The sequence below is a fragment of the Asterias rubens genome, chromosome 15 (assembly GCF_902459465.1).
Source record: "Asterias rubens chromosome 15, eAstRub1.3, whole genome shotgun sequence".
NCBI lineage: Eukaryota > Metazoa > Echinodermata > Asteroidea > Forcipulatida > Asteriidae > Asterias > Asterias rubens.
In genome coordinates, this window is record NC_047076.1 from 14,399,356 (window position 1) to 14,425,702 (window position 26,347).

General features: G+C 39.5%; 3 protein-coding genes across 3 annotated transcripts in view; all 3 read left to right on the forward strand.

Moving 5' to 3' along the window:
• Positions 1-57: 57 nt before the first annotated feature.
• On the forward strand, positions 58-7,576 carry LOC117300169 (UPF0565 protein C2orf69 homolog). The gene is made up of 3 exons (XM_033783888.1): positions 58-406; positions 3,172-3,375; positions 6,659-7,576. Exons 2-3 carry the CDS (start codon positions 3,199-3,201, stop codon positions 7,358-7,360), a joined length of 879 nt encoding a protein of 292 aa, XP_033639779.1. The 5' UTR covers positions 58-406; positions 3,172-3,198; the 3' UTR covers positions 7,361-7,576.
• A 928-nt stretch (positions 7,577-8,504) lies between these two features.
• Positions 8,505-22,161, forward strand: LOC117300168 (sulfotransferase 1E1-like). The gene is made up of 7 exons (XM_033783887.1): positions 8,505-9,997; positions 12,750-12,926; positions 13,765-13,892; positions 15,439-15,688; positions 16,143-16,237; positions 17,634-17,844; positions 19,041-22,161. The coding sequence occupies exons 1-7, from the start codon at positions 9,982-9,984 to the stop codon at positions 19,151-19,153; spliced, it is 990 nt and encodes a 329-aa protein (XP_033639778.1). The 5' UTR covers positions 8,505-9,981; the 3' UTR covers positions 19,154-22,161.
• A 1,448-nt stretch (positions 22,162-23,609) lies between these two features.
• Positions 23,610-26,347, forward strand: part of LOC117300167 (GATOR complex protein MIOS-A-like) — a 30,736-nt gene continuing 27,998 nt past the window's right edge. Inside the window, exons 1-3 of the mRNA XM_033783886.1 lie at positions 23,610-23,716; positions 24,346-24,410; positions 25,969-26,192. Of these exons, the coding sequence (XP_033639777.1) occupies positions 24,398-24,410; positions 25,969-26,192 (237 nt within the window). The 5' untranslated portion in view covers positions 23,610-23,716; positions 24,346-24,397. The remainder of the gene's footprint in view (positions 23,717-24,345; positions 24,411-25,968; positions 26,193-26,347) is intronic.

Genomic DNA, 26,347 nt, shown 5'->3' on the forward strand with positions numbered 1-26,347 from the left:
ACCAATTTATCCGCCGTTAATTAACTCCAAAACCACTGAATTTTTTTCTTACCTGAGAAGAAGGGTTACCGTATTCCACGATAGTAACGTCTTGCTTAGCGTTCTCTCTGCTCATTCATTCAAGCACTACACAAAATAACAACACAATTTAGATAAGTCGTGTGTGTCTCTCTAGCTCTCCTCTCGATCTCGTCCGTGAAATCTGATTTACAGCACGACAACATTGGCTTTCAAGTCAACTACAGAGGGCGCTATTGTCAATATACTGCTCTGTAGTTTCGCGGAAGTTAGCGCACAACGTGGGGATGGGAAACGTCAAATTTCTTCTCACAAATTATGAACACCAAAGGAGAAAATTCAACTATTTTAAATAATGCCGTCATGGAGTACCAACTACAAGGAACATGTGAGTACATTTTAGATTCCTGAGTTAGGTAGCTTGCCAGTTCCAACCCCCTAATCAATATGTTTAGAAACTCGGAAAACTCCTTAATTTAAATAATTAATGCTCAGTCACCAGTCAGACACCCAGGGCTATTTTCCCAACAACCTATGTAATGTTCAGACAACCCCAGGCAGGGCCTTTTCTCAAAGCTCGGCTTGGGATCCAGCGGAAAAGTTTCCGTATGGCGCAACCACTTTTTCATTCGAAATAAAATAATATAGTATCTTATTTACCTGATTGATATATCCCTTTTTGTAAAAATTAGTGAAAAAGTGGTGGCGCCATATGGAAAGTTATCCGATCCAGCTCCAAACTATAATAAGGCTCCCCTGTGAGCCTTATAATATAAGGCTCATAAGTTATATAGGCCTATAGGGGTCTAGTGGTTGGGGCTCTTTAACGCTATACGTTTTTCAAATCAGCGTTGATATGTGAAAGTTTTACGACCGTTAGCCAGCAATAACTGAGTGAAGTTTCTTTTGTACTACACTACCAAAACTTTCCCCACATAGGCCTACTCAATACACATTCATAATGCTTGCATTGTTGAGTGAAATTAAAAAACATCGTAAAACAATAAATTTTCTGCTCGGTACTCACTGTTGTTTTTCTGCCGCATCGCACAATTTTTGACTTCTCATATGCAGCATATTAACTACATGTAGATCGACGAACTGCCGAGCCGCGGTCGAGTCAGACTAAACCATTCTGTGAGAGGGGTGTTAAAAACCCGTGCTGCAGTGCAAGGGCGCTTTATGCGTGAACGGCGGGATTACTATTATTATTGTAAACAAACAGCGCACTCATTCATTCATTCATAATTGGTTTATTATTTTAAAAACAAATTCCCATGGCGACTGGAGGTCGAATTACAGGAAAATATACAGAGATTAAAAACTAAGAAAAAATTACACTATTTCACATTATTTAAGAAATAATTGATTAAGGAGAGACAAATATTTACAATGTAGAAAACAAATTTTTCTGAAAGTTGCGGGAAAACAAAAAACAAAACCTGGAAAAAGAATATTGCTGGCACAGTCAAAGGGCGCATAAATAGCTGCATTCTATTGCAAATCAGTTATTAAAAAGGTGTGTGAGGTGAGGGAGAGGGCTCTTTCTATAGCGCTCTGTTCAGCATTTACCCAGAAGTAAGGAGTTCCTAAGTTGGTACCCACTATCATACCTCTGTGGCAAGAGGCGCTTTAGGACTGATGAAGGGAGAGTTTTGGCAAAAGATTGGCACAAGTGGTTACGACGGCATACCAGTGTTTCAATATTGCACAATTGTAGAGCGTCTGAGTAGCACACGTAGTCATTGCCAAGAATAATTCTGCATGCGCTTTTGCACCCTTTCCAGATCATTGCACTGCTTACTTAACAAAGCACCTGACCAGGCGGGTGCAGCGTACTCCAAAATTGGCCGCACAAAGGAGGTATATAGGCCTATAGCAACAAGATCAGATATTCTTCTAGGTAATGATACTTCAATTTACGTAGCACGAAAAGGCGGGAATTTGCACGCTTGATCATTGAGCCTACATGTGTGTCCCACCTTAAGTCGGCTTGAATAAAAACACCTAAAAGCTTAATAACTACACATTGTGTAATAGTTTTGTCATTTAGAGTCAATGGGAGGGGATCTGGTGGGTTCCGCGAGAAACAAATGTCCATGGTGAAACACTTTTTCACGTTAAGTTGCATTTTGTTGTCTGACGACCAAACATCCAGATCAGTTATTGCAGATGGGAGGTTGGATCCAACACTGGCATCACGGGTTTCAATGACAGTCATGTCATCAACATATTTGAAGTGTTTTATACTTTTATTGTTCTCTTTGAAACCGGCATCGTTGATAATTGCCAGGAAGATAATAGCACCGAGCTTAGTGCCTTGTGGGACACCTGCATTAGTATGGGTCCATTCCGAAAAGCAATCTAGGTATCTCACGCACGCACTGCCACATGGGTTTGTAACACCCCTTTCACAGAACGGTTTAGTCAGACTCGGCCGCGGCTCGGCAGTTCGTCGATCTACATGTAGTAGGCTGGTGCCCGATTTATAAAGCGTTGAGCATATTGAGAAGTCAAAAAACGGGCGATGGGGCAGAAAAAACAACAGTGAGTACCGAGCAGGAAATTGCATTGTTTGACGATGTTTTTAAATTTCACTCAACAAAAAGGAAATGCAAGCATTATGAATGTATATTGAGTATGTGGGGAAAGTTTTGGTGGTGTAGTGCAAAAGAAACTTCAGTTATTGCTGGCTAACGGGCGTAAAACTTTCACCTATCAACGCTGATTTGAAAAACGTGTAGCATTCAGAAGGCCCAAAATATTAGACCCCTATAAGGCTCAAGGGGGAAGTTTCTAGAAGTACAAAATCCCTATGTTCAGACACCCCTATATTCAGACACCCCTATAATCAGACACCCCTATATTCAGACGACCCACGAAAAATTATCCCAACGCTATCCCCCTTTTATGTTCAGACAATTGTTCAAACATCCCTATTTTTCTGACAACCTAAATGTTCACAACCCTTTGTTCCTACACCCATAGATGTTCCTACACCCCTATGTTCCAACACCTGTATGTTCCATTGACAACCCTATGTTCCGACACCCTTGTATTCCGACACCCTTATGTTCAGTCTGGTTGGTTTGTTATTATGTTTGGAGTTAAAGGCTTAGTCAACATCTCAATGTTTTTCTTGTTGTGTTCTAGTTGGCATAGTTGGTACTCCTTGAGATCATGTTCCAGATGGCAAGAAACGAAATCAAAGGCATAACATTTGTGCTGCTTGAAAATGTTTGCGGGCATGGCAATCGTCAGAATGATGTTTTATTCTCAACAATGCGGTCATCTTCATCCTCGAAACTGCAAGACAAACACAAAAGCCATGTGGTGTTCTTTCCAGGTGACATACAGGTAAAATTTACCATAAATTATGAATATTCAAATTCAAAACTGTTGCATGCATTTAAAGGCAGTGGAGACTATTGGTAAGTACTCAAATGATTATTAGCATTAAAACTTACTTGGTAACAACAGCAATGGAGAGCTGTTGATAGTGTAAAACATTGTGAGAAACGGCTCCCTCTGAAAAAACGTAGTTTTTGAGAAAGAAGTAATTTTTTATTTTGAGACCTGAAATCAAGCATCTGAAAGCACACAACTTCGTGTGACAAGGTTTTTTTTTCTTCAATTATTATCAAGCAACTTCGATGACCAATTGAGTTCAAATTTTCACAGGTTTGTTAAAGTGCATATGTTGAGATTCACCAAGTGAGAAGACTAGTCTTTGACAATTACCAATAGTGTCCAGTGTCTTTTATCCAGTATTATAAGTCCAACCGTCGCGACACTTGTGTCGTTAACCAAGACACTTAACCATGACGCTTCATACTTTGGGTGGGACGTAAAGCCGTTGGTCTCGTGTGTTGTGTAATGCGCGTAAAAGAACACAATGCACTTATCAAAAAGAAAAGGGGTTCACTGGTGTTCCTGGTTTGATTGGCAGCCTATTGCGCCACAGCATGTAAAAGAAGTTGGCCTCATAATTCAAAATGTGGTCCCACATACCTTGCAGGTAAATACTGAATGTTGATGCACCTTGAGCGTCATTATAAATGATGAATATGTGTACTATATAAGAAGCCACTGTTATGATTTTTTTTTAGTATCCTTCCTTAAATCGTTCTGCGGAAGCAGCTCTGTACCACCTTGATGTAACCCATCTTAAAATGGCTGCATTTGATGAATTGTTCAAACAGTGTAGGTTGAGTACTGGTTATTATTGGTTGTAAATCTCCATCTGTTTCTGTACCAAGAAAGTCAATCAAATGAGCTGGTTTCTCACTTGTTTCTCACTTGTTTCTTTTACATTCAAGGACTCTGTCCAATGCTGCCCCCCCCCCAACTTTGGAACCTTCTTCCCGGCTACATCCGCTTCTATAGAGTATAGAACAATTCTATTACAATTCAAATCCCATTTGTTTTATACTGCCTATTGTTCAGTGTAATCCCTTTGTTTGCATATTAGTGTATTTATTTGTCAATTAGTTGCTCTTAGCTTTTTCAAGTTTTGGGTAAAGTGCATTGGTATTTCCTGTATTTATGAAATGTGCTATATAAGAATTAGTGCATTGGTATTTCCTGTATTTATGAAATGTGCTATATAAGAATTAGTGCATTGTATTTCCTGTATTTATGAAATGTGCTATTTAAGAATTAGTGCAAAAAATAGTAGTTACTGGTCTGATGTTTCGACCCTAGCAGAGTCTTTCTCGAAGGCTAAATTAATGACAACACAACAAACATGAATAGGTAACTAAGTGAAACATAGGCAGTGAAGTAGAAATACATGAATGGGGTAAGAAAACATACAGAAAAAAAGCTAGGGGTAAACAATGAATAGGGGGACAAAAAGGGGGGGGGGGTTGAAGGGAAGGGACTGGCTTGACCACAAGAAGATGGAAATACAAAGGACAATATAAAAGGTGGGGAGGTGGGGAAAAAAGTAATTAATTATTGAATGAGGCTGTGGGAAAAAAGGAGACGGCAAAACAAAAGTTTTATTAGTCGTTTCCTTCTTGGATATTCAGACCATGGGGTTGAATGGTCTGGAGGCGTCTAATCCAGAGTTTCTCCCTACTCAAACGCACAGTCTCTCTGTGGTTGCTTAGTGCCTCTATGCCCTGTAAGATCATGTCAGAAATGGAGTGATTAGGAAGATTGAAGTGATGTTCTTCAGGTGTATCTAGCTTTTGGGACTTGACTGTAGATCTGTTGCCGTAGAAACGCCTCTTGAGGGTAGTTCTTGTTTCACCTGTATATTAAACACCACAGACTCAGCAAGATATGAGATAAATGAGATTAGTGGTGGTGCAGGTGACATTATACAATTGTTGCACGCTGTGACGGGATCCATGGCGTTTTGTACACCCGAGCGAGGGTGCCATTTGCCACCGAGGGTGTACAAAACCCATGGACCCCAGTCACAGCGTGCAACAATTGTTTTGTTTAAGCTTGAAATTATCACGATATTATCGAATATCGCAATATTAATTTGGAAACGATTTCGATATCGGATGGATTTGGAAATATCGATATATCGCTTTATATCGCGATATATCGATTAAATATCGCGATGTATTTGCTATCTGAGACATCTTGCACCCCATAGGTTTGGAGTAAAACCAGAAGAATGGGTAATTAGAACACCTCTCTTAAGCTATGACTGTCTCTTCTACAACTTTCACTTGGAGTTTGAAGACTGATGATGTCAAATTTCATTAATCGCGATTATATCGAATATCGCGATATATTGTCGGCGATATATCGTAAATAAAATAAATCGATATCGCCCAAGCTTAGTTTTGTTATACCTTGGTAACATTGTTATTCCGCTTCTGGAAGTTCTGTTGTCATCTTCAAACATTATTAAGACGGAGCAATGTTTAGTTCAATTATGGTTTAATAAGCAGACGAACAGTTCAAACAAGAAACAATTCTTCACCTGTTGATCGAACCCGCGTGTGTTTCGCACAGCGCTTGAAATTGACCAAAGGCGGGAACGATTAAGGTGATGTACACCGGTGTACATCACTTTTCGTGTTACCCGGCGCGCTGTGCATTACGCGCTGTGCATTACGCGTAGCGCGCATCATTAGCCATGATACATGCGTATTTGTTGCACGGCACGTGACTGGTTCTCGACCAATCAAACTTCACAACTTGCACAGAGGTATAACAAGACTTCTTGTCTTATGGGTGGTATCACTGGTGTTGCTGGTGAAGGAGTCCGATTCCCTGATGTGTGTTCTACAGATGATGCATTTGGGGATGTTGGAACGCCTAAAAGTTCCAAGTGGTAGAGGGGGATTAACGTTATCATTAATTGGAGGGACTTCTGCTCGGAGGGATTTCTGCTCGGACAATGAGAACAATATAAGAATTAGCTATTGTTATTAATATTATTATTACTGCTCCCTTGTCTACTACATGTAGTTTCTTGATTTCCGCAATGAGTATGAGATTGTGCTTCATTCTCCCACTCTAATTAATTTGTGTTGTTCTACACAAAATTAAAATCAAATGTTAGGTCTGTCGTTAATGATAAATATTCAATCATTTTTGGGAGCAGAAATTCGGCATGACTCAGTAGCCATACTACTCGATTGAATGTTCTAAAATTTGTTTTTATGAACAGAATTTCTACCAAATGATGATCGCACATGAGGCAAGCTACAAGTGGTCCTGTTGGAGCTATGAGGATACCTGTGCACTCTTACATCATAAATTTATTGACTCCTATGTGTGGTTAGTCAAGCCTAGTCGCATTCATGATCAAACTTTCAGCTGTTATGATAACTTTCTACACTGTAATATGTTTGGTGCTCCTATAAACTTTGATAATGTCAATGGATTGACGCATCTCCACAACCTCATAAACACTGCAATTGATAATGTAAATCAACTTCATGTTCAAGAACAGAGTGTGCTGCCCATTTCCCAAACTGTTCCACTTGTTGCTGTAGGATTTAGCAAAGGATGTGTGGTACTAAACCAACTAGTGTATGAACTTGAGCATGTTAAAGCAATGTCCGCTATAAGAGACATGCTGAGAATGACCAGAGCTCTGTATTGGTTAGATGGTGGGCATAGTCTGACGTCCAACGTGTGGATAACAGAGGACAAACCATTACAGCAGCTAACTGATTTGGGTGTCAAGGTGCGAGTCCACGTCACACCAAGACAAGTCAAAGATCCAAAGAGATCATTTATTGGAGTCGAAGAAGCAATCTTTGTAGATTTACTCAGAAGCAAAGGTGCTGATGTTGAAGAATGCTTGCATTTTGCTGATGAGGAACCATCATTAGAGCAACATTTTCGTGTTCTGAAAGTCTTTTAACAAATAACTATAGCATCATAATATCTAACTATCCAAACCTTGTGATCTCCCTGTTTCAGGCGCTTAATTTTTAGTTGAGTAAAAACGGGACAGGTTATTTATATGAAGAATGAATTATGAACGGTTATGGTAATTTGGGATGCTTTTATTTATTTTAAAAATACTCGCGCCATCAACTATTTTTTATATACTTAAAGGCTATTGGTAATTACTCAAAATAATTATTAGCATAAAACCTTACTTAGTAACGAGTAATGGGGAGAGGTTGATAGTATAAAACATTGTGAGACACAGCTTAGTAATTAGACATTTCACAAGGTAAAAAGAGAATGATATATTTCAGTTTTAACCTAACACCATGGAGCACCACTGTGTGTTATTCATTAATGCCTACTCAGTGTAGACTTGGTTCCAGGTCTGCGATCGTGGCTTTTTACCTGATATAGCGCCCTCTTGTAAGACTATAACCTCCGACACTAGCCTGGGGTGCGTGATAGGGATGCGTGTTTTTCGTTACTGATTCAGAGGAATAATCTCGATCTCAGACTCAGACTTGACATCAAAAATTGTCTAAACTGGGTACCGAGTACCGAGTATTATAAATAGCCTACAGTGCATAACACACATTGGTGTAAGGGTATTCTTTATCCCTGAATTAACATCTCTAATAAATCGTTACGGTACGGCTGCTAAATATATATAAGATTCAAACTGCCCAAAGCCACCGGGCAATAATGGGTGGTCAGGTTGGTTAAAGCTATTTGGTGGGTTCGAATCATGCCTGAGAAATAGGCATTATGCCTTTGATTTGTGTGTACAGACAAGGGTAAAACCAAAATTAATTGATTCTTGATCCCCAATTTGTCATCTTCTTAAAGACACTGTACACTATTGGTAATTACTCAATAGTATTATGGGAAACGGCTCCCTTTGAAGTTACGTAGTTTTTGAGAAAGAAGTAATTTCTCACTAAAAAATTTGAATGAAATTCGAGACCCCAGCCGAGCTCTCAAACTCCAGTATCTGAAAGCACACAACTTGTGCGATAAGGGTGTTTTTTCTTCCATTCTTTTCTCGCAACTTCGATGACCGATTGAGTTCAAATTTTCACAGGTTTGTTATTTCATGTATTATGTTGAGATACACCAAGTGGACAGACTGGTCTTTGACATTAAATGTGTCCAGTGCCTTTAAATAATATAAATGTTTATTATAAGTTAATTCCCAAGTTACAAAGCAATTAACTTCTGGTGGACGAAACGTTATCTTTTACTGATTGTTCTTCGAGTACTTTGGTTCAAAACTGTGACGAAGCCTGGGGACATGTGGACGTATACCGCTACGGATACGTCTGTTGCTAAGGGTGTTGCTAAGGACCTTAAACGCATGGTGACACTGAAATATAGCTCTAGCCGCCAATTCCAAAATAACCTCAAAAGAATTCAATTTGCCGAACAATGCAACGAGGGACCCACAGTATACCTATGGCTTTGGCAACAAGTTTCACATTCTATTAGGCTTGATACAAGCTGAACTATTTTGAGGTAACAGAATACTAGTTCGTGGCAATTAAATTTCCAAGGGAGTGAAATAAAATTCTTGCATTCTCTCAGAATATTATTCCGTACAAGTTTGCTGTAAAAAAGAAAGACAAATAACTAATGCCATGACCGAATAGTTGAGAGGTCAGCCCTTTTTATTGCTAAAGTCACGCCTAAGTCTTTGCTAAATTATAACAAATAATTTGTTAAGTTACTTCTTGCGACAATGCTCTTTATTGCATGGGATTTTAATTTTTCAACATTGAATACATTGAAACCAACGCAGCGTTCACTAGTAGTCAAGACACAGTCTCTGCCGATTTAATTTTAATCCCATTGGATATGCTATAAATAGGAAAGGTAATGAGTAACACACCTTTACGTCGATATATACTAGACTTGCTTAGAGCCTTGTTCTTTCTTAACCATTATCAACCAGCCTAAGGCACCTAGATTAATGATATCAAAGAGCGGTGTAGAAGATGTTCCGTGATCAAGACGGATCAATAAGAGCCCTGATTGAAATACAGCATAGATTGCTTGGTGTAGTCAAACCCTAAGATTGCCGCCAAGCTTTTGAATTACAGCATAGGTTGCTTGGTGTAGTCAAACCCAAGAGTGCCGCCAAGCTTTTGAATTACAGCATAGGTTGCTTGGTGTAGTCAAACCCAAGAGTGCCGCCAAGCTTTTGAATTACAGCATAGATTGCTTGGTGTAGTCAAACCCAAGAGTGCCGCCAAGCTTTTGAATTACAGCATAGGTTGCTTGGTGTAGTCAAACCCAAGAGTGCCGCCAAGCTTTTGAATTACACTCATAGATTGCTTGGTGTAGTCAAACCCAAGAGTGCCGCCAAGCTTTTGAATTACAGCATAGATTGCTTGGTGTAGTCGAACCCTAAGATTTTATGCAAGGGCCACACTGGGCATGACCACTTGTTGGCTACTTTTTTGATAGTTCAGTTACACACGGTTTAGTTGCATTGGGTTCAGTGTGCAGAGGCAGTCCATCATATTGGGACTCTGTGTCATTCAGATTGAGATTGCGTATTTGAACGGGCTGTGTTTGCTGGACTCTGGAACTATGGTCGACTGGGAAGGTAGGCACTTTTTATATTTTGGGTATTGTGTCCATTTCAGTTGTCTAACTGCAACAACTGTGTGCCACATACCAGTTTTCAAAAAACGTGTTTATACACCAATGCCGCATATCTGAAATTGTGTATGATACTACTGAGTTCTTTTTGCGCTTTATTTAGCCCAATTGGAGTTATCAAAGTGCTAAGTATTAGTTCTTATGCGGAGCATGTAATGGTTTACAAGGTACTGTGGGGCAATATGCAGCCAATCAAACCAGGAACACATATGGCGAGCCCTTCTCTTTACGATAAGTGCACTGGGCTTTTTCAAGTACATTACACACCACACGGGACCAATGGCTTTATGTCCCATCCGAAGGATGAATCATCACAGTTAAGTGTCTTGCTTGGACTCCAACTCGCTCTCTGCTGATAACAAATCAGAGCTTGAATCCGGTGCTCTCATCCACTCGGCCAGGACTCCAGCGGCGTAGTACGTGCCCCATGTAATTCTAGCTCCCCTGTTGCCCCACCCCCACCCCGAACCCCAAAACTTGCAAAGAAGAGAAAAAATATGTTAAATTTGATTCTAGAGCAGTGTCTTACAAACTAGTATACACCGGGGAAAAAACACCCCCCCCCCCAAAAAAAAAAAAACGGGAAAATGCCTGTTTACTTAACAAAATGTGAACAGTCACAATGGAGATTCGCTACTTTGACCAAAGACTTAAGAGGATGGTTGTCCCATGCGTGGTACCCCAAAATGACCTGGGAAATGGGCAATGGCTCTGTAGTGTGAAAAGGGCTATAGTTCACACCGGGATCTACTTTTTTCCTGGGCAAATTATTTTAGTGTTATGCCCTTTTTGTTTTCATAAAACTGTAGTACCGTAAGCAAGGGTAAAAGCTGGCTAGCCCACGGTAAACACAAGTGGTGTAACAATGTAAATCCATGGTAAACGCACATGCGCGCCTAGAAATGTTCTGCTTATGTTGAAAACCCCTGGAATTGTGCGCCGGTGTCGCATGCAATTATGTCCTCCATGCAATAGTATCCGGAGGACATTATTGCATATGCAATAATGTTCGCCGGACGGTTTTGCATTATGCAATCGTGTCCGCCTGGCCGCTGCTGCATCATGCAGTTGTGTCCGCCAGGACACATTTGCATATGCAGTTATGTCCCCCCCGTGCAAAAAACTCGTCCTTGCAGTAAATTCAACGACCTTGATCGACGGAACACTCTTGCCATTTTTTTTACAAGCTAAGTGCATGTCATGATTGACATGGGAAATGTTCGGCCGCTGCAATCATACAATACGTGAATATTCATGCTGCATGTACGTAGGTTCAGTGCATGCACGCTCGCTTACGTGCGCGCATACTGTACACGGTTTTTGCACAGCCCCGGACACGATTGCATATGCAAAAGTGTCCGGAGTGGACAGTATTGCATGGCCGACACAATTGCATCTGACACCGTTTCTCACAATGTTTTATGCTATCACCAGCTCCCCATTCCTCACTACAAAGTAAGTTTACATGCAAACAATTATTGTGAGGAACTACCCAAAAACTGGTGCTTTTAATGAATAAATAATGCGAGCTAAACTGCAAGACTCTAAACCCAAGATGAGCTAAACTGCAAGACTCAAAACCCAAGATGAGCTAAACTGCAAGACTCAAAACCCAAGATGAGCTAAACTGCAAGACTCAAAACCCAAGATGAGCTAAACTGCAAGACTCAAAACCCAAGATGACTTTATAAAACAGCCACTTTCATGCATGGGCAAACTATAATCACACTGAACATTGTTAGGTTGCTAATACATGGGTTGCCGCTTCAAGCTGTAAATATTGCCCGCCGTGCAAACAGTAATTTCCTGCAGACTTGGTTATTCACGGAACTGCATCGTGACTTTTGTGCTGAAAGTGCCGGAAATGTGCAATGCTAATACAAATCGCGTGTTCAACACATACTATCAGCCTTCCCTTAATTCAAATAGCCGTGCTTTTCAAATATTTACTTGGCAAAATACCCTTGCCTCCAAAACTGATATCGTATACAGGACTAATTAAAGACCCTTGGAGTTGCCACCCAGAGAGAGAAACAACAAATTCATATGTAAATGGGAGTGCTTTGAGACATGGTGTATAAAGCGCTCAATAAAAACTGAATATTATTATTATTATTACTAAAGCCTGTTACTGCCATCGCAGCTCTATGGAACAGTTATTCTTTTTTTGGTGATTGGTGTATTATTCTTATTTTTAAGAGCAATTTCATTAAATTTCACAAAAATCTAGGCCCAATATAAACCAGCTGAACTTGAAAATAAATATTGAAAATTATTTTGTCAGTGACATTCTCCTTACGTTTCTTTAAAGGAAAACTTTGGTAATGTTGTCAAAGACCAATGTTCTCTAATGTATTCCAACACATGCATAATTTAACAAGTCTATGACAATTCGGTCATCGAAGTTGCAAGAGGATAATGAGAGCAGAAAAAACACCCTTTTTGCACAAATTTGCAGATGTCTATAGAAATAAAAGGCATAACATATTTTAATATTTGAGTGAGAAATGAGACCCCTACAAAAAAACTGCATGTATGTTGCTTCCGAGGGAGTCGTTTTTTGCAATATTTTATCTATCAACAGCTCTCCATTGCTCTCTAACCAAGCAAGTTTTTATGCTAACCACCAAGTTACAACCTATAGTGTCCAGTGCCTTTAATCAGTTTACTATAACCAGTTTTTGTTTTCTCTTTAGAGTTTCAGAGAAAGGTTCTGACGTTGCCTCGTATCGACCCAGCTGAGGGTGAGAATCTTGAGTACTTCTATAAAGGAGTATGTGTATCAAAAGGCGTTCCAAAAGAAGTCCTGATCGACCTGGAGACGTTTGAAGTCCGCAATGATGATATCTACCTCATTACTTATCCCAAATCAGGTAAAGTACTTTGCTAGGTACTCATGAAACTGGCACAAAAACATCTAGTTGTTTAATAATGTTCAAATCTGTTCTGTGTTTGTTATCTATTGCATTGGGTCCTAGTGCTCGCACACCTCAGGATTGTGTCTGTCGAGCAGTTGCTATTGGTTTACTAACTCAAAGCTAAACATTTCGAAAAATCATGTCTCCTGAACTATAAGCTATTTTGATTATCTAACCGTTTTATAAAGTGCTTAACATACTTCTTTAAAGTTGTACTAACAATACCCCACTTCGACCTTGTCTCTCGGTTAAAATCGGAAGTTGAAGCGTGTGAAGTGGGAACAAAGGCCTCATTCTGAGGACAGACAACAAACATAGGGAGACTACGGTCAAAAATAGACTGTCTCAATTATTCAACAAAGTAAAACAAATAGAGAACTGCTCAATTAATTTGTTGACACGGCCACAGCCGAATTACCATTTCATGGTTTCTCAATTTTTTTCTTCGATTTGGGGATAGTGCGATTTTGTAACAGTGACTGATGGGTGAGTTGACAGTTTGCATTGAATATGAGCAGCCGCGGTAATGTGGGTAGGTTATGGGAAATAGTACTCCTGGGAGTTACCAACTGGGGTGGCGGTGGGGTTAGAAATGGAGTTTAGTTCCCCCGGGAAATGAATCTGTAGTGTGAAAAGGGCTTATGTTTATATTCATGACTATAGACTGTACTCGCCTTCGGCTCGTACATTCTATCAACAAATCTAAACTTTTTCGTCCATTCTCCTGAACTTCTTTTGTAGCAATACATAATTAGACAAAACAACCTTACATTGACTTTTGATTGTCTTACAGGTACGACCTGGATGCAACAAATGATCAGTCTGATTATCAATGGATGCGATGCAGAAGAACACAAAAATCTCCACGTATTTTTTCGATTCCCATTTCTGGAAAATATTTGGGTTAGTCATCACTCACAGGTAAAACAACCCCTACAATTAATTGTTCATTGCCGCCAAAACATAGGTTGGAGGCTCTGGACTACTTTGAAATTGTCAATGGCTATGTTATTTCTCTTGCTGTATCTCAACATACAAAAAACAAATCTGTGAAAACTTGAACTCAATTGATCATTGAAGTTGCAATAGAAATAATGAAGAAAGAACACCCTCATCTCTCTTACTTCATAGAGGGAGCCGTTTCTCACATATAAATATTATCAACAGCTCTCGGTTGCTCGTTACCAAGTAAGTTTTGTATATGTATTTTTTATTTATTTTGCAATCAATTATGTTTTAATTAATTATTTGATTTGATTAAATAAATCAAGACGGCAGTGTGGCCAAAAAGAGCACCACAAGGTATCCAGAGCCCCTGTTTTATCAGAGCCCTGGTGGTTAACAAAGCGCTCAGTATATCTTTCTGCAAGGGACACATTCCATTATACGAGAATGTGATGGTTACAAGGTGCAAAATGCTGCCTATCAAACAAGGAAGGCAGGGACTCTAACCCACACTATATTTTCAGGTGTGTCTTTCTTGAGATAGATCTTTGAGTTTGGTATTCTGCCTCTTGCCAAAACAAATCAATTGTGTTTAATTGATGGAGTTGTCTTCTGCATGGTTGAGGTCAGAGAAATTGAATTGCTTAATTAATGTCGATTCCTGTGTTTGCCTTTGCCCGCTCATGGGTTCAATCCAAAACCTCAGTCAAAGAGAGATGGAGCCAGGATACATCCCAGTATTACTCATGATCTTGTGAGGATACTTGCTTGATGAGGTGCTGTTTCTTTACAGTGGTGTTGGTATGAAGTTTCTCTTATAAGGTTCAGCAGATGTTCAAAGCTTTCAATGCATGGGATATTCTTTGCCGACCAAGTCGAATGCTGCCCTCAGGTGTTGGTTGATGCAGTTCGAATAGTAAGCGATCTGATTAGAATACCATCGATACTGTGAAGCACCCAGCCCAGCGGTGAATTCCAATTGCTCTTCGTCTGTGGTTTCAGTGAAAGGATTTAGGATTTATTTAACAAACACTTTCTTAGGGATAAAAGAAGTGTCATAGGTCTGTATATGCTACACGGTGCGGGGTCCCCCCCCCCCCAGAGTATACATGTATTTAGGCATTGCAAACCCGATCTGAAAGGTTGTTTGTATGATGTATGTATGATGTGTGGTCGAGTGCATGACAGCACCGAATTGCAAGCCGTGTTGTGTCTTTTTGCTCAGCAGCGTGGGTTCGAGTCCCGGTCGTGCAGTTTTGACCCTGAGAAAGACACTTAACTATAACTGCTTCTCTCCACCCAATGGTAAATGGGTACAAGTGAGGGCAGAGATCGTGATTGTTAGCTTTAGTAGCCCATACTTTTGTTGCCCAGGGAACTGAGATGGTTTAAGGATTAATTAAATGGCCCAGTGACCAGGTGGTAATGATAGTGGCAGCGCTTTGATTCGCTCTTCAGGTGTAAAAAGTGCGATATAAAAAACCGACTATTATTATTATCATAATTATATTGTCTTATTCAGATTGGCCTAATACCACCAACGCATACTCTACTGAACAAAATGCCATGTGACAAACCGAGATTGATTAAGACACATCTTCAACCAAACTTACTACCGAAACAAATGTTTGAGAAGACTCCAAAAGTGGTGTACGTCGCTCGCAACCCAAAGGATGTAGCCGTGTCATACTACTACATGCATCAATTCGATACATCAATGCAGACCTATGCTAGCTGGGACAAGTTCATCGAGAGATTTCTTAATAAAAGTGGTATGTCGGTTTTCTTATATCTGTAGTATTTCTTCTGAAAACGCTGATGTTTTCAGCTTGTTGTTTGAATATTTTGTTATTACTCTGCTTTTAAGCCAGCACCGCAACAAAATGAATACTGTTCTTCTTATATAGGAACATGGAATTTGAGTTCCTGAATTTATACCAAAACAAGTTTGCTTTGATGCAATTCATTTCATAGCGATTAAACAGTTTACCCCTAACAGCTTATAAATAATTATAGCAAACAATATCAGCCTGCTTCGAAGCTTGGGCTAGAATAAAGAATTCTAGCACTAAAACATACCAGCCTCAGGTTCAAAAATAAGGAGATAAGGTTAGAAATGAATACTATGCACTAGTATTTGTTGCATGCATGATGCATATATTATACTCGTTTCTTTCCTGTTAGTGTTATGGTCACGTTGTTCTTATACATGTTTTGGTTTTGCAGTTCTGGGCGGTGACTGGTTTCAGCATAATTTATTCTGGTGGAATAGAAGACACGACCCAAATGTCCTCTTCATTAAGTATGAAGACATGCAGAGGGTATGTAGTATCTAAGATGGCAGTCTTCAATGCTACATCAAGTTTATTAGGGATTGCTTTATTAGTTTCTAATTGAAACGCGTGTTTTCATTTGTTGCTCATTAATTACATTAGCGAGGACGAGGTATAAACCTTGGATATCTTCAACAATAATGGCACATTCTTATTATGTGAATATATAGCGAATGTCATATTGTAATCCATAAAAAAAAATAAGATTGAATTACAACCAGCCATTTTGAAAGATTTTGGAATTGCTTTCATTAAAGGTATTGAAAAGGCAAACTTGAGTATCGTCTCTTAATATAAAAGGGTGAAGCACTCATTTTGTCCGCCAAACCACTCTTGCAAAGAGCCATACGGCGGGCAATCTTTGTACAGTGAAACACTCGTACTTCAACTTGGGTTACAGTGAGATTCGTTTAAATTTCGCTCAAAAAGAGTGACACAGGTTTACTTCAACTCTCAAAACAGCGAAACTTACACCTCCCAGACAAGAGAGTGGATTTGCACTCTTTTACCTTAAAGGCAGTGGACACTACTGGTAATTACTCAAAATAATTATTATCATAAAACCTTTATTGATTACGAGTAATTGGGAGAGGTTGATAGTATAAAACATTGTGAAAAACAGCTCCCTCTGAAGTATTCGTAGTTTGAGAAAGAAGTAATTTTCCACGAATTTGATTTCGAGACCTCAAGTTTAGAATTTGAGGTCTCGAAATCAAGCATCCGAAAGCACACAACTTCATGCGACAAGGTTGTTTTTTTCTTTTATTAATATCTCGCAACTTCGACAACCGATTGAGCTCAAATTTTCACAGGTTTGTTTATTTATGCATTTGTTGAGACACACAAACTGTGAAGACTAGTCTTTGACAATTACCAATAGTGTCCAGAGTCTTTAAGAGAGAAGAGTACAAGAATAATACTCCATACTCAACTTGTGTTTACAGATGATGTATCGGTATGGCCTGCTCAAGTTCAAGAGAGTGTTTTATTTTCATTTTTATTTTGTACACTGAATCTCCAAATCAAGAACACAGATGATTCGTGTATCAACCTTTCCATAAACTTGGACAACATTACGTTGATACGATTTACAGACTTTAGTTGTGTTGAAAGAAACAGGGGCTATAAAGTCCAATAGGCATATTTAAAACTAGGGTTGGTCGACTGGAACTATAAAAAAAACGCTTCCTGAAGTAGAAAAAAAACATAAAAAGAGAGACTCAAAATGATTAGATTAAGTTTGAGCAGGGTTGCAAAGAAACAGCGAAGGTTTTGCTAATAAATTCAAAGTAAGGAGTTGCAAAGACTCCAAAAGCAGCAATTTAAACAATTATGAATTTCCAGTAAATAAAGTAATACATTTTGTTTTAATTCATTTTTGAAGGATCAACGGAGTGCTGTTCAAATGACTGCAAATTTCCTTGGCCGGACTCTTACAAATGATATGTTAGATAGAATTGATGATTTGTGCCGCTTCCAGAACATGAAAAGGGATCCTGCAGTCAACCCAGATCTGGTGTTACAGTTTAGAGGCGAGGACAAAGATAGTATGTCAAGCCCAGATCTGCCGACAGATTCGTCATTTATGAGAAAAGGTGACCAACAATTTCACACTTGGCAAAATATTATAAGTAAACATGAAAGCATTTCAGATTTTTAAAATCAACAACACCCTGTACAAAACTGTGGATTTTTTTTTACATGGCTTAGATGAGTTGGTCGTCTGACAATTAATATTTTCCATACAGTTTAAATCCCAAGGGATACAGAAAAAAAAAACCAAAGACGGGCAGTGTGCCGCTATTTTTGTCCCCTAAATATTTATATGGTTTATATATGAACAAAAAGTCGCATCCCTTTAAGGTGATCCCCTAGCTGCCGCTTCCCAGGTTGTATCGTAATTTGGGTGTGATCCCTGGCTACTAGGCAGTTAACGGTTGTATGGCTTCTGACTGGCACCCCCGAACAAAGATATTGACAAAATAGGGACACCGCCAATATAGGGCTAGATAGCTCAGTTGGTAGAGTGCCGGCACGTTTCCGGAGGTCGTTGGTTCGAATCCCACTCTAGTCAATTCTTTATTCAACCCCCAAAATCATCCCTAAATATTTACATACATTCCAATGAAGTGTTATTTTGTTCCGCAAAATAATTTGTTGGATTCAAAATTATTTCGTCCCTTAAAACAATCGCAACATCAAACTCTATTTATGTTAAAGAACTATTTGTTTGTTCTGTTCTAACTTTGTACGTACTTGCCCTCCTGTGATCTGTACGCCGATTGGCAGACAAGTTGTTTGAACATCAGTCCTCCAAGTTTGTTTAAGGGTTTTGGTGGCTTTGGTACTAGATCAGTTTTGTTTGGCCATGACATGCATCCAAATTCACTGTGAATTGAGATGTATGTATAGAATTTACATGTAGAAGTTTCAGCTTCATAAGTCGTCAAGTTTTAGAGAACAAAAGTGGGAATCGCAGAGCCATGTTTTCAGGAGAGTGGATAAATCCATTGTAGGCCTACATGCTCAAATAAAGGTCGTCTCATGAGAACATTTTTCCTGTGAAATTGTTTTTATTTTACTAATTTCTCAAAAGCTACTGCACCTCAGCATATACTATTTAAAGGGAATCTTTCTACCATCATTATCTTTAAACTGTTTAAATGTAAATCTGTGGACATTTGTGTCCTTCTTAAAGTACCCAACCCATTGCATGGCCAATGTTCAGTGATTGTCAAAGTACTTATGACTGAGTGAATATGTCTATACTCGTTTTACACCTCATGTACAGGTCAAGTTGGAGATTGGAAGAACCACCTTACAGTTTCTCAGAATGAGACGTTTGATGCTATTTACCACAAGGAAGTACACGGAACAAATTTGAAATTGGACTTCGAGTTGTAGTTTATCTGTTCAACGTTTTGAACTATTCTTACTTGTGAGATGCGACAGCGGTAACAAATACAATGTTCTTTGTTCCTCCGAAATCATTTTATTCCCTCAAAACAGGATTTTGTATTCACAAACAAATATTTTAAGGGGACGAAATGTTATTTAGCAGGAACAAATAATAAACTTTAAGGCAACTACAAAATATTGAGAGAAAACTTAATATTATTATCAATCTTAGCTGTTTTCTGAAATCGGCCCATGTTCCACCCTATTAATGCGAAAGCAAAAGTGAAGCAAATTGTCACGGCGCGTACCGATTATCTTGTCACCAAAATTCGCTTTCGCGTAAATGGACAGGACATGGCTAATTTCATAAAGCTGCATATAACACCAGAGTAGCTAAGCATAAAACAATTATCAGAACAACATTACAAGCAAAACTACCATGTAACATGTACAATTTGTAACTGGTACCAGGGTCTGCTTACTGGTCTGCTTATACTGGTCGCTGCCAAATAGTGTCCAATGAGCATGCGACGTTGACGCAGGACACTTTTTGATCCGATACTTTCCAAATAGTGTCCAGTTCCAAATAGTGTCCACTGTCCAGGTGAAATAGACAAGAATGCTTTAAGCATTATTCTTAGGGGCGTTTTATTTGCAGCTTTGTTTCAAAACTAGGACATACAATCTCGCCACGATGTGAGAAAGAGCTCCTTTAAAGACACATTAATAAACAAAACATTTTAAAAAGATAAAGCCATTATGACAATATACCACTATATGACGTCTTGTTGATATTATTGGCAGAAACCACTATTGGCAAGGCTCAGTATACATTGTGACGTCATGGACGCATGACCTATTATAATGTATATCACAATATGCTAATGAGCGGACACTATTTGGCAGCGGATACTTGTTGGCATGACCCCTGGCTTTTTTTTTTAAATAACCAATACCTGTATTACCATTATCCCTTTAACACCCAAAACTAAATTTTAATTTTGGGCGTTAAAGGACAGGTATAATTGCATTGTTGGCAACACTATAGGGCTGACAATCCTTTGAGTTGATGGGCACTGTTAATATTATTCTAGTCAATGACTTACAATGTTGTGATACGTACAATCTACAATGCGCAGTTTACTGTAAACAAAAGAGTGTAATGCGGACAAGAATAGTGTAACCTACATGTGAATGTAACCAAACAAGTGTAATGCGTGTATTGTGTACATATTATGTAAACAATGTGTAGTCCTACTGTATACATCGTCCCCCAACAATGTATACCTGTGCTTGGTTAAAGTCAGAGTAACGTGTTATAGATATATAGGAAAGGTATTGGAAAAAAAAACATAAACAAATGAACTCAAGTGTGAAAGTACAAAATAGAACAGTGTTTGTGATTTGTGCAGTGTAATTTTCCCTCACTCCTGCTATTCAGTAACAAATTTCCCTTCAGAGGGACACGTTGCCTTGGATCAGTCGAGTTGGTCCATGAAAAGCTTTTGAAACTGTTTGTTATGAAATCGATATGGTTAGGAAAATGTTTACGCGCAAGGATTTAGATCTTGCAAAAGGCTAAGAGAACTGTTTTCAGTTTAAAGATACATTATGTAAGCATACATCCTGGTACAGTTTCACTGCTATCCATATCCCATGGAAGAGTCACAGAAACACAATCATCTAATGACGTCACATCATGCCACCAGAATGGGGGCATGTACAAAAGTTCCCCTGGTTGTAAAGTACATGTATAGGGTTGTACATCCTTCAACCTAGGAAATCGTTTATCTTCTTCTGCATAAACTTTCCTGAGATCTACTCGGCTTGTGTGAGCACGCTCTGAATAACTCACATGAGGATATAAGTTGGGTGTATCCTCATGTGAGAAGAGAATGAGCTCTTTGCGACCAACAATTTGCGCGAGTAAACCATGATTGCGATCGTAGTGTAGTGGTGTAACATTTCCTTTTGTTCCAACCCAAAGCTGCATTGTAGGCTGATTAAAGATACGGGACTGCAAATTTTGCCAGGAAGTTTCCATCAGAGACACATTTGGACAATGTGGCAGTTTCTGTTCAATTTTAGCTGAATCTTCAAGTTCAATACTAGCTGAATCTTCATCATGGACATCACATGATATCATTTGTTCCCATGCAGAGAGTCCTTCATCAGGACTACATAAAGCAGACTGCTCTGTGCGTTCATTAACATTTCCAGTTTTAGTCGGACACTGAGCTTCCACTGCTCTATTCATTCCTGTGTTTTCGTCTTCATTAAAACAAAATACATCCAAGAGTGACTTAACCTGAGCAGGAATATTAATATCGTTGAATAAGATGTCTGGCATTGAATGGGTCCTCAAGTAAAACCGCTGTTTCTCAGACTGCTCTTGGTGGTCAAATACAAGGTTGAGAAAGTCTTTAGGGGTAGTGTTTACTGTTTGTACTACCTCAGGGTTATTTATAAACAACTTGTTGTCAATGGAGGAAAACACTTGAAGGTCACCATTTGGACAGGTTTGTTCGAGGGCCTCTTGCAGATAAGAAGTTGTCCATTTTGTTACTGGCAACCAATCAGAAATGATTTTTGTTAAAATGATTGGATGTTTGTTTCTGTATCTCTGTTTGAAAGAGCTAGGCCTGAGATGCTCTACACGAGTAATTGGCACAGGCTTGTTTACAAACTCAAAAGGCATGATGTGATATGTAATCACTTAAAAACCAAACACAAACTCCAGTAGTCAGTAGCTAGTAGATCAACTTTGTAGTTCTCTGCTCATCTTCCATTTTTGTAATTTGTCGGCCTCTAGATTCACGTTTCCTTTGTGGCAGTCTTCTGCTCAGACTTCATCGATCGGTGAACCCCACAGCTAGATTGCCTCACTGAAATAGAGAAAAAGAAGTGGTAATATATAAGACGATTCAACTTAGATAACGCAAGAGCCAACAGTTAAGAATATGCAAACCGTATCCTGATTCTGGCTGTATAATAAAATATGATCCGATACCCGAGTACTGTCTGTGACCTTGATATTTGACCTGTTGATTTCAAAAAAATCTTAAGTTGCCACATCTAATAAAGGGTATCTCTCCAACCAAGAGGGGCTCTTCACTTTATTTTAAATGCTTGCTGCCTGCTTGGCGTCTGTGCCCTGTGTACTGTATATGTCCACCAGATTGAGTTTGCACAGCAGCTAACAGATCAAGTACAGATACTCAAGACAGCCCCACTGCCAATGTACAAGTCATACTGCCACTTCTGGAGTGCGCAACTCACCACTTTCAACCCCCAAAACAATTCAAACTTTTCTCTATCCTCCTACCAACCATTGCTAAAACCCCATGGGTCCCATATTACCGTGTTATCAGAACATTCACTTTTTGCAATGTCTCTACGTAATCTAGACAACTCTTGAATCACTCTATTCTAAACAATAGACCTTATGCACATGACGTCATTTCAGTACGGCGCCCTCGCCTTGAGGTCAAAAGGAGGTTGTTCATTGGCCAATCTATGACATTATGTGCATTTTGATTGTTTCGTCACCGTTTGACCTCAAAGATGGTGGCTGGATGACGTCAATGCATAAGGTCTATAGCCTCTACCCCGACTACTGCTCTGGTAAAAACGAATCTGAGATGTCACTCTTTTTTTCAAAAAGACTATTTTAAGCCCCTCCCCCCCCCCACACCCCTTGCTTATGGAGTGGGTCACTTTGGGGTGACTTGAGTTGCATGCCGTCACCACGAGAGGGCGAGTGTGATCGTTCGCTTAGCTCTTGTCAGGGGCTCACCCGAGTGAGCACCGCGGGGTAGACCCAGGGAAGTATAACCATAGAGTAAGGACAGTACTCTATGGTATAACGAATGCACCCATAGTAAGTGTACCTCCATGCTCAGAGATCAAGCCACTTACCGTCGTCTTTAGTGAATCATGCCATGATGAATCCAAAGTATCAACACAACTTAGCCGTACAACGTCGGTGTCCTATTGATAATAGTAGGGGAGCTAACCAGTCTCACACACAAGGTCTGCTAGGAGGTTAGCCGTGTGTGTAGCTGTATATTAAGTACCAAAAATAAAAATTGTGTCGAGTATCGTTAACGACCGTCAAGCTCGTCACCATCGGTTGATCAATTAAATATTCAATCTCGCGACCCACCACTGAGACTACTTGGCTACCCCAAGTTTTAATCTGATTTATGTGTTTTTCCATAATCACAACTTGGAAGTGAAATAATTATCGAAAGCTAAACGGGGTACTGACTGTCGGCCATCGGTGCATTCAACTTTCTGTCATACCATAGAGTCGGCGCACGTTAACGTCTTTCACCGCGTGGTCATACATTTACATCGTACGTCGTGCACGACGGGAGTTGACTGAAATCCAATGTTGTGACAGTTTCAAGTTTGGTGCTGGACGTACGTCGTGTGCGAAAAGCCCAACCAATGGTGGCGCTGTCAACCCAAAGTTTCGCGATCAACTAGCTCACACCGGTGTCAACTCGTACGTCTTGCTGTTTCCAGTGGATGGTGGTTCCTGCCTTCCGTGATACAATATTAAAGGTAACAACTTAGTGGAACCCCTACTACATATTTACTATTATTTATTAGTAGAAATAAAGCAGTACAGCTAGCCTACAGTTTATTGTTGGGCTACATGGATCATGTTATTGTTTTATTTGTGTATTCAATCATGCTATCCTGGTGTCATGATTTGTATGATGTGTTTTCAATTTCAGTAGGATAACAGGAAAATTGTTCACTATCAAAAACTAAAAAAATAATTTCAAATCATCTATCCAATTTTTTTTAACTATAACACTCACACTTCATGGTGTGTTGAAATTTTGGTTTTACGTTGTGAATATTCCGAAGCTAGTATGACGTGCAAAATAAATCTAAAATATTAATATTATTCAATTACTATCGTAGCGTCATACGTTATCGACCCTCATATGTTTTCGAACCCCAACTTTGATTCCTGTTTACCGCGAGATTGTGCAAGCTGCACCGGTGACAGAAGCTATATGCAGTTTACTCGCGGTCTGTATTTTCATCAGGCTTAATCATGCTGAGAATAAAGTTTCCTGTCGTTGGTTATGCCCATGTTATTGTTTTACTGCATACAATCATGGAGGAAGAACCTCAATGATACAATTAACTTGGACAGGATTTATTTTCTGCATTTACAGAGTTGGTAACTGTTGAGCTTCTGAACCAGATGTAATACCAACCATCATTATCATGACTTCCTCAGGTATGTTGAAGGATAAGGCTTCTGAATTAAATTGTTTGTGTTTGTTTTATAGGGGCCTATGTCTTTTTCGAAATGTTTTGTCTCGGGATAACGATTTGTCCTGGCGCGGCATTTTTTGTCCGGGCGCATTTGGTATTTTGAGATTTTTTTGGAGAACCCTGTCAGTGTATAAAACACAGGGTCTCTCTCGTTGAATGAGAGGGGTTTATGCTTGTCAGAAAAACATTCTAGCGCCCTCAAGGGACACAGAAAAACATTCTAGCGCCCTCAAGGGACACAGAAAAACATTCTAGCGCCCTCAAGGGACACAGAAAAACATTCTAGCGTCCTCAAGGGACACAGAAAAACATTCTAGCGCCCTCAAGGGACACATGCTTGGACTTAGGGTACCTATACTTTGCAAAACAAAATCCAAAACGTGGCTGACTTGAACGGATACGGTTATCATATCCGTTTATGTATCTCACGCTTTTGAAACCTCTCTAAAACATAGTAATGAGCAGCACAAGGTATAACGAACATATTCACTTGAACACAAACCCTGATGGGTTTCAGTGTATTGGAAACTGGATTGGGTGTGTCTTGAATGTTTGTTACACTACCGTGTTACCTGAATGGATTGGTCTATTGTAGTAGTCAGTTCATAGACTCTTAGAATTGATAGATTGTCTTTAACAAGCCTACTGGTTTTAATCATTTTCAATCGGGTACTTTGGAACGCAAGGTGGCAGCAGACTTACCAGGTAAGATTTCAATTGTTTACGTGGTTCTGACCATGCGCTAACGAGAACAATGGATTTTACCTGGTAAATCTGCCGCCACCAGAGGTCCGAAAGTCCCCTATTGAATTGTGCCACTTCTGGAATATTTTAGGATCTCCATTGATGAGGAAGTAAAATATGAAATTTTGAAAGATACAGATTGACCCGTGTGTAGCATTCTTTATTAATATGGGAATCAATGTGTGGTGAAGAGGTTTTCAACTACTGGTTTAATCCCAACGAGGCCTGGTTCTTGAAAATTTTACCCAGACGAAGTCAAGGTAAATTATCAAGAATCAGGCCTCGGCGGGTTTAAACCTCTAGTTGAAAACCGATTCAACACACTTTGATTCCCATTCATAAATACCTTTTCAGTCAACAACATCATCACTCTTTGGTAAAAAAGTAAAATAAATGCAAACATTATAATTGTTAAATGATTTCTTTCAACACAACATCCCTCCAGCTATGAAATGGTAAATCCCTCCGCCGCCCTCGGGTAAACAACTCCTTATAAGGGAATGCTGTGCGCGTCGCGCGTATCGCGTGATGTGGCACAACTGTTTCAGCCGTTGCTCTCGACCAATAGGAATGAAGAAACTGTCTTTAAAAAACAGGTGCAAGGTCGCGTGTCACGCCCATGAATTAACAAAGGTTTACCGGTCATAAACAAAGGTTTATACACACCCACGTGACGTGCTCTCCACCAATAGGAATAGCAAAACTGTCTATTTATCTAGGTATTTATGAATGGCTACTAAAGTTTTTAAATGTTAATTCATTCCTTCCTACTACAGGTGCTAAGTGGGACCTACAGTGGTCCCCTACTGACCCTGATGTGTTTGTAGCCTTGAATACGGATCGTTATGATATGAACCTTTATACGGTGGAATCTGATTTACTATCATCCAGCCAGTCTCAGATACAGCTGATCAGTCAGGATAGTAACATGTATGCTAGATTACAAGCAAGTAAGACAGACTTGTATGTCAGCACTAAGAGTGATCTACAGCTAATCAGAGTGAGTAGTAACAACTCAATCGTCATTTTGAATAAGAAGTAATTTTTAACTAGTGAACTTGCAGGTTTGGGAGGGTTGTTATGGCTCTAAAAAGAGCTGTTGTGGTCTCAACACTTTAAACAGTACACTCTGCTCATACCCAGGAGAAAGCAACT

What these genes read in the sequence shown, in the direction of transcription:
- LOC117300169 (XM_033783888.1), top strand. Translation starts at nt 3,199, where the DNA reads ATGTTCCAGATGGCAAGAAACGAAATCAAAGGCATAACATTTGTGCTG. An exon ending in TCTTTCCAGGTGACATACAG is followed by an intron (nt 3,376 to 6,658) that starts GTAAAATTTACC and finishes TTTTATGAACAG; the next exon opens with AATTTCTACCAAATGATGAT.
- LOC117300168 (XM_033783887.1), top strand. An exon ending in AGTATGAAGACATGCAGAGG is followed by an intron (nt 16,238 to 17,633) that starts GTATGTAGTATC and finishes TCATTTTTGAAG; the next exon opens with GATCAACGGAGTGCTGTTCA. An exon ending in TTCGTCATTTATGAGAAAAG is followed by an intron (nt 17,845 to 19,040) that starts GTGACCAACAAT and finishes CCTCATGTACAG; the next exon opens with GTCAAGTTGGAGATTGGAAG.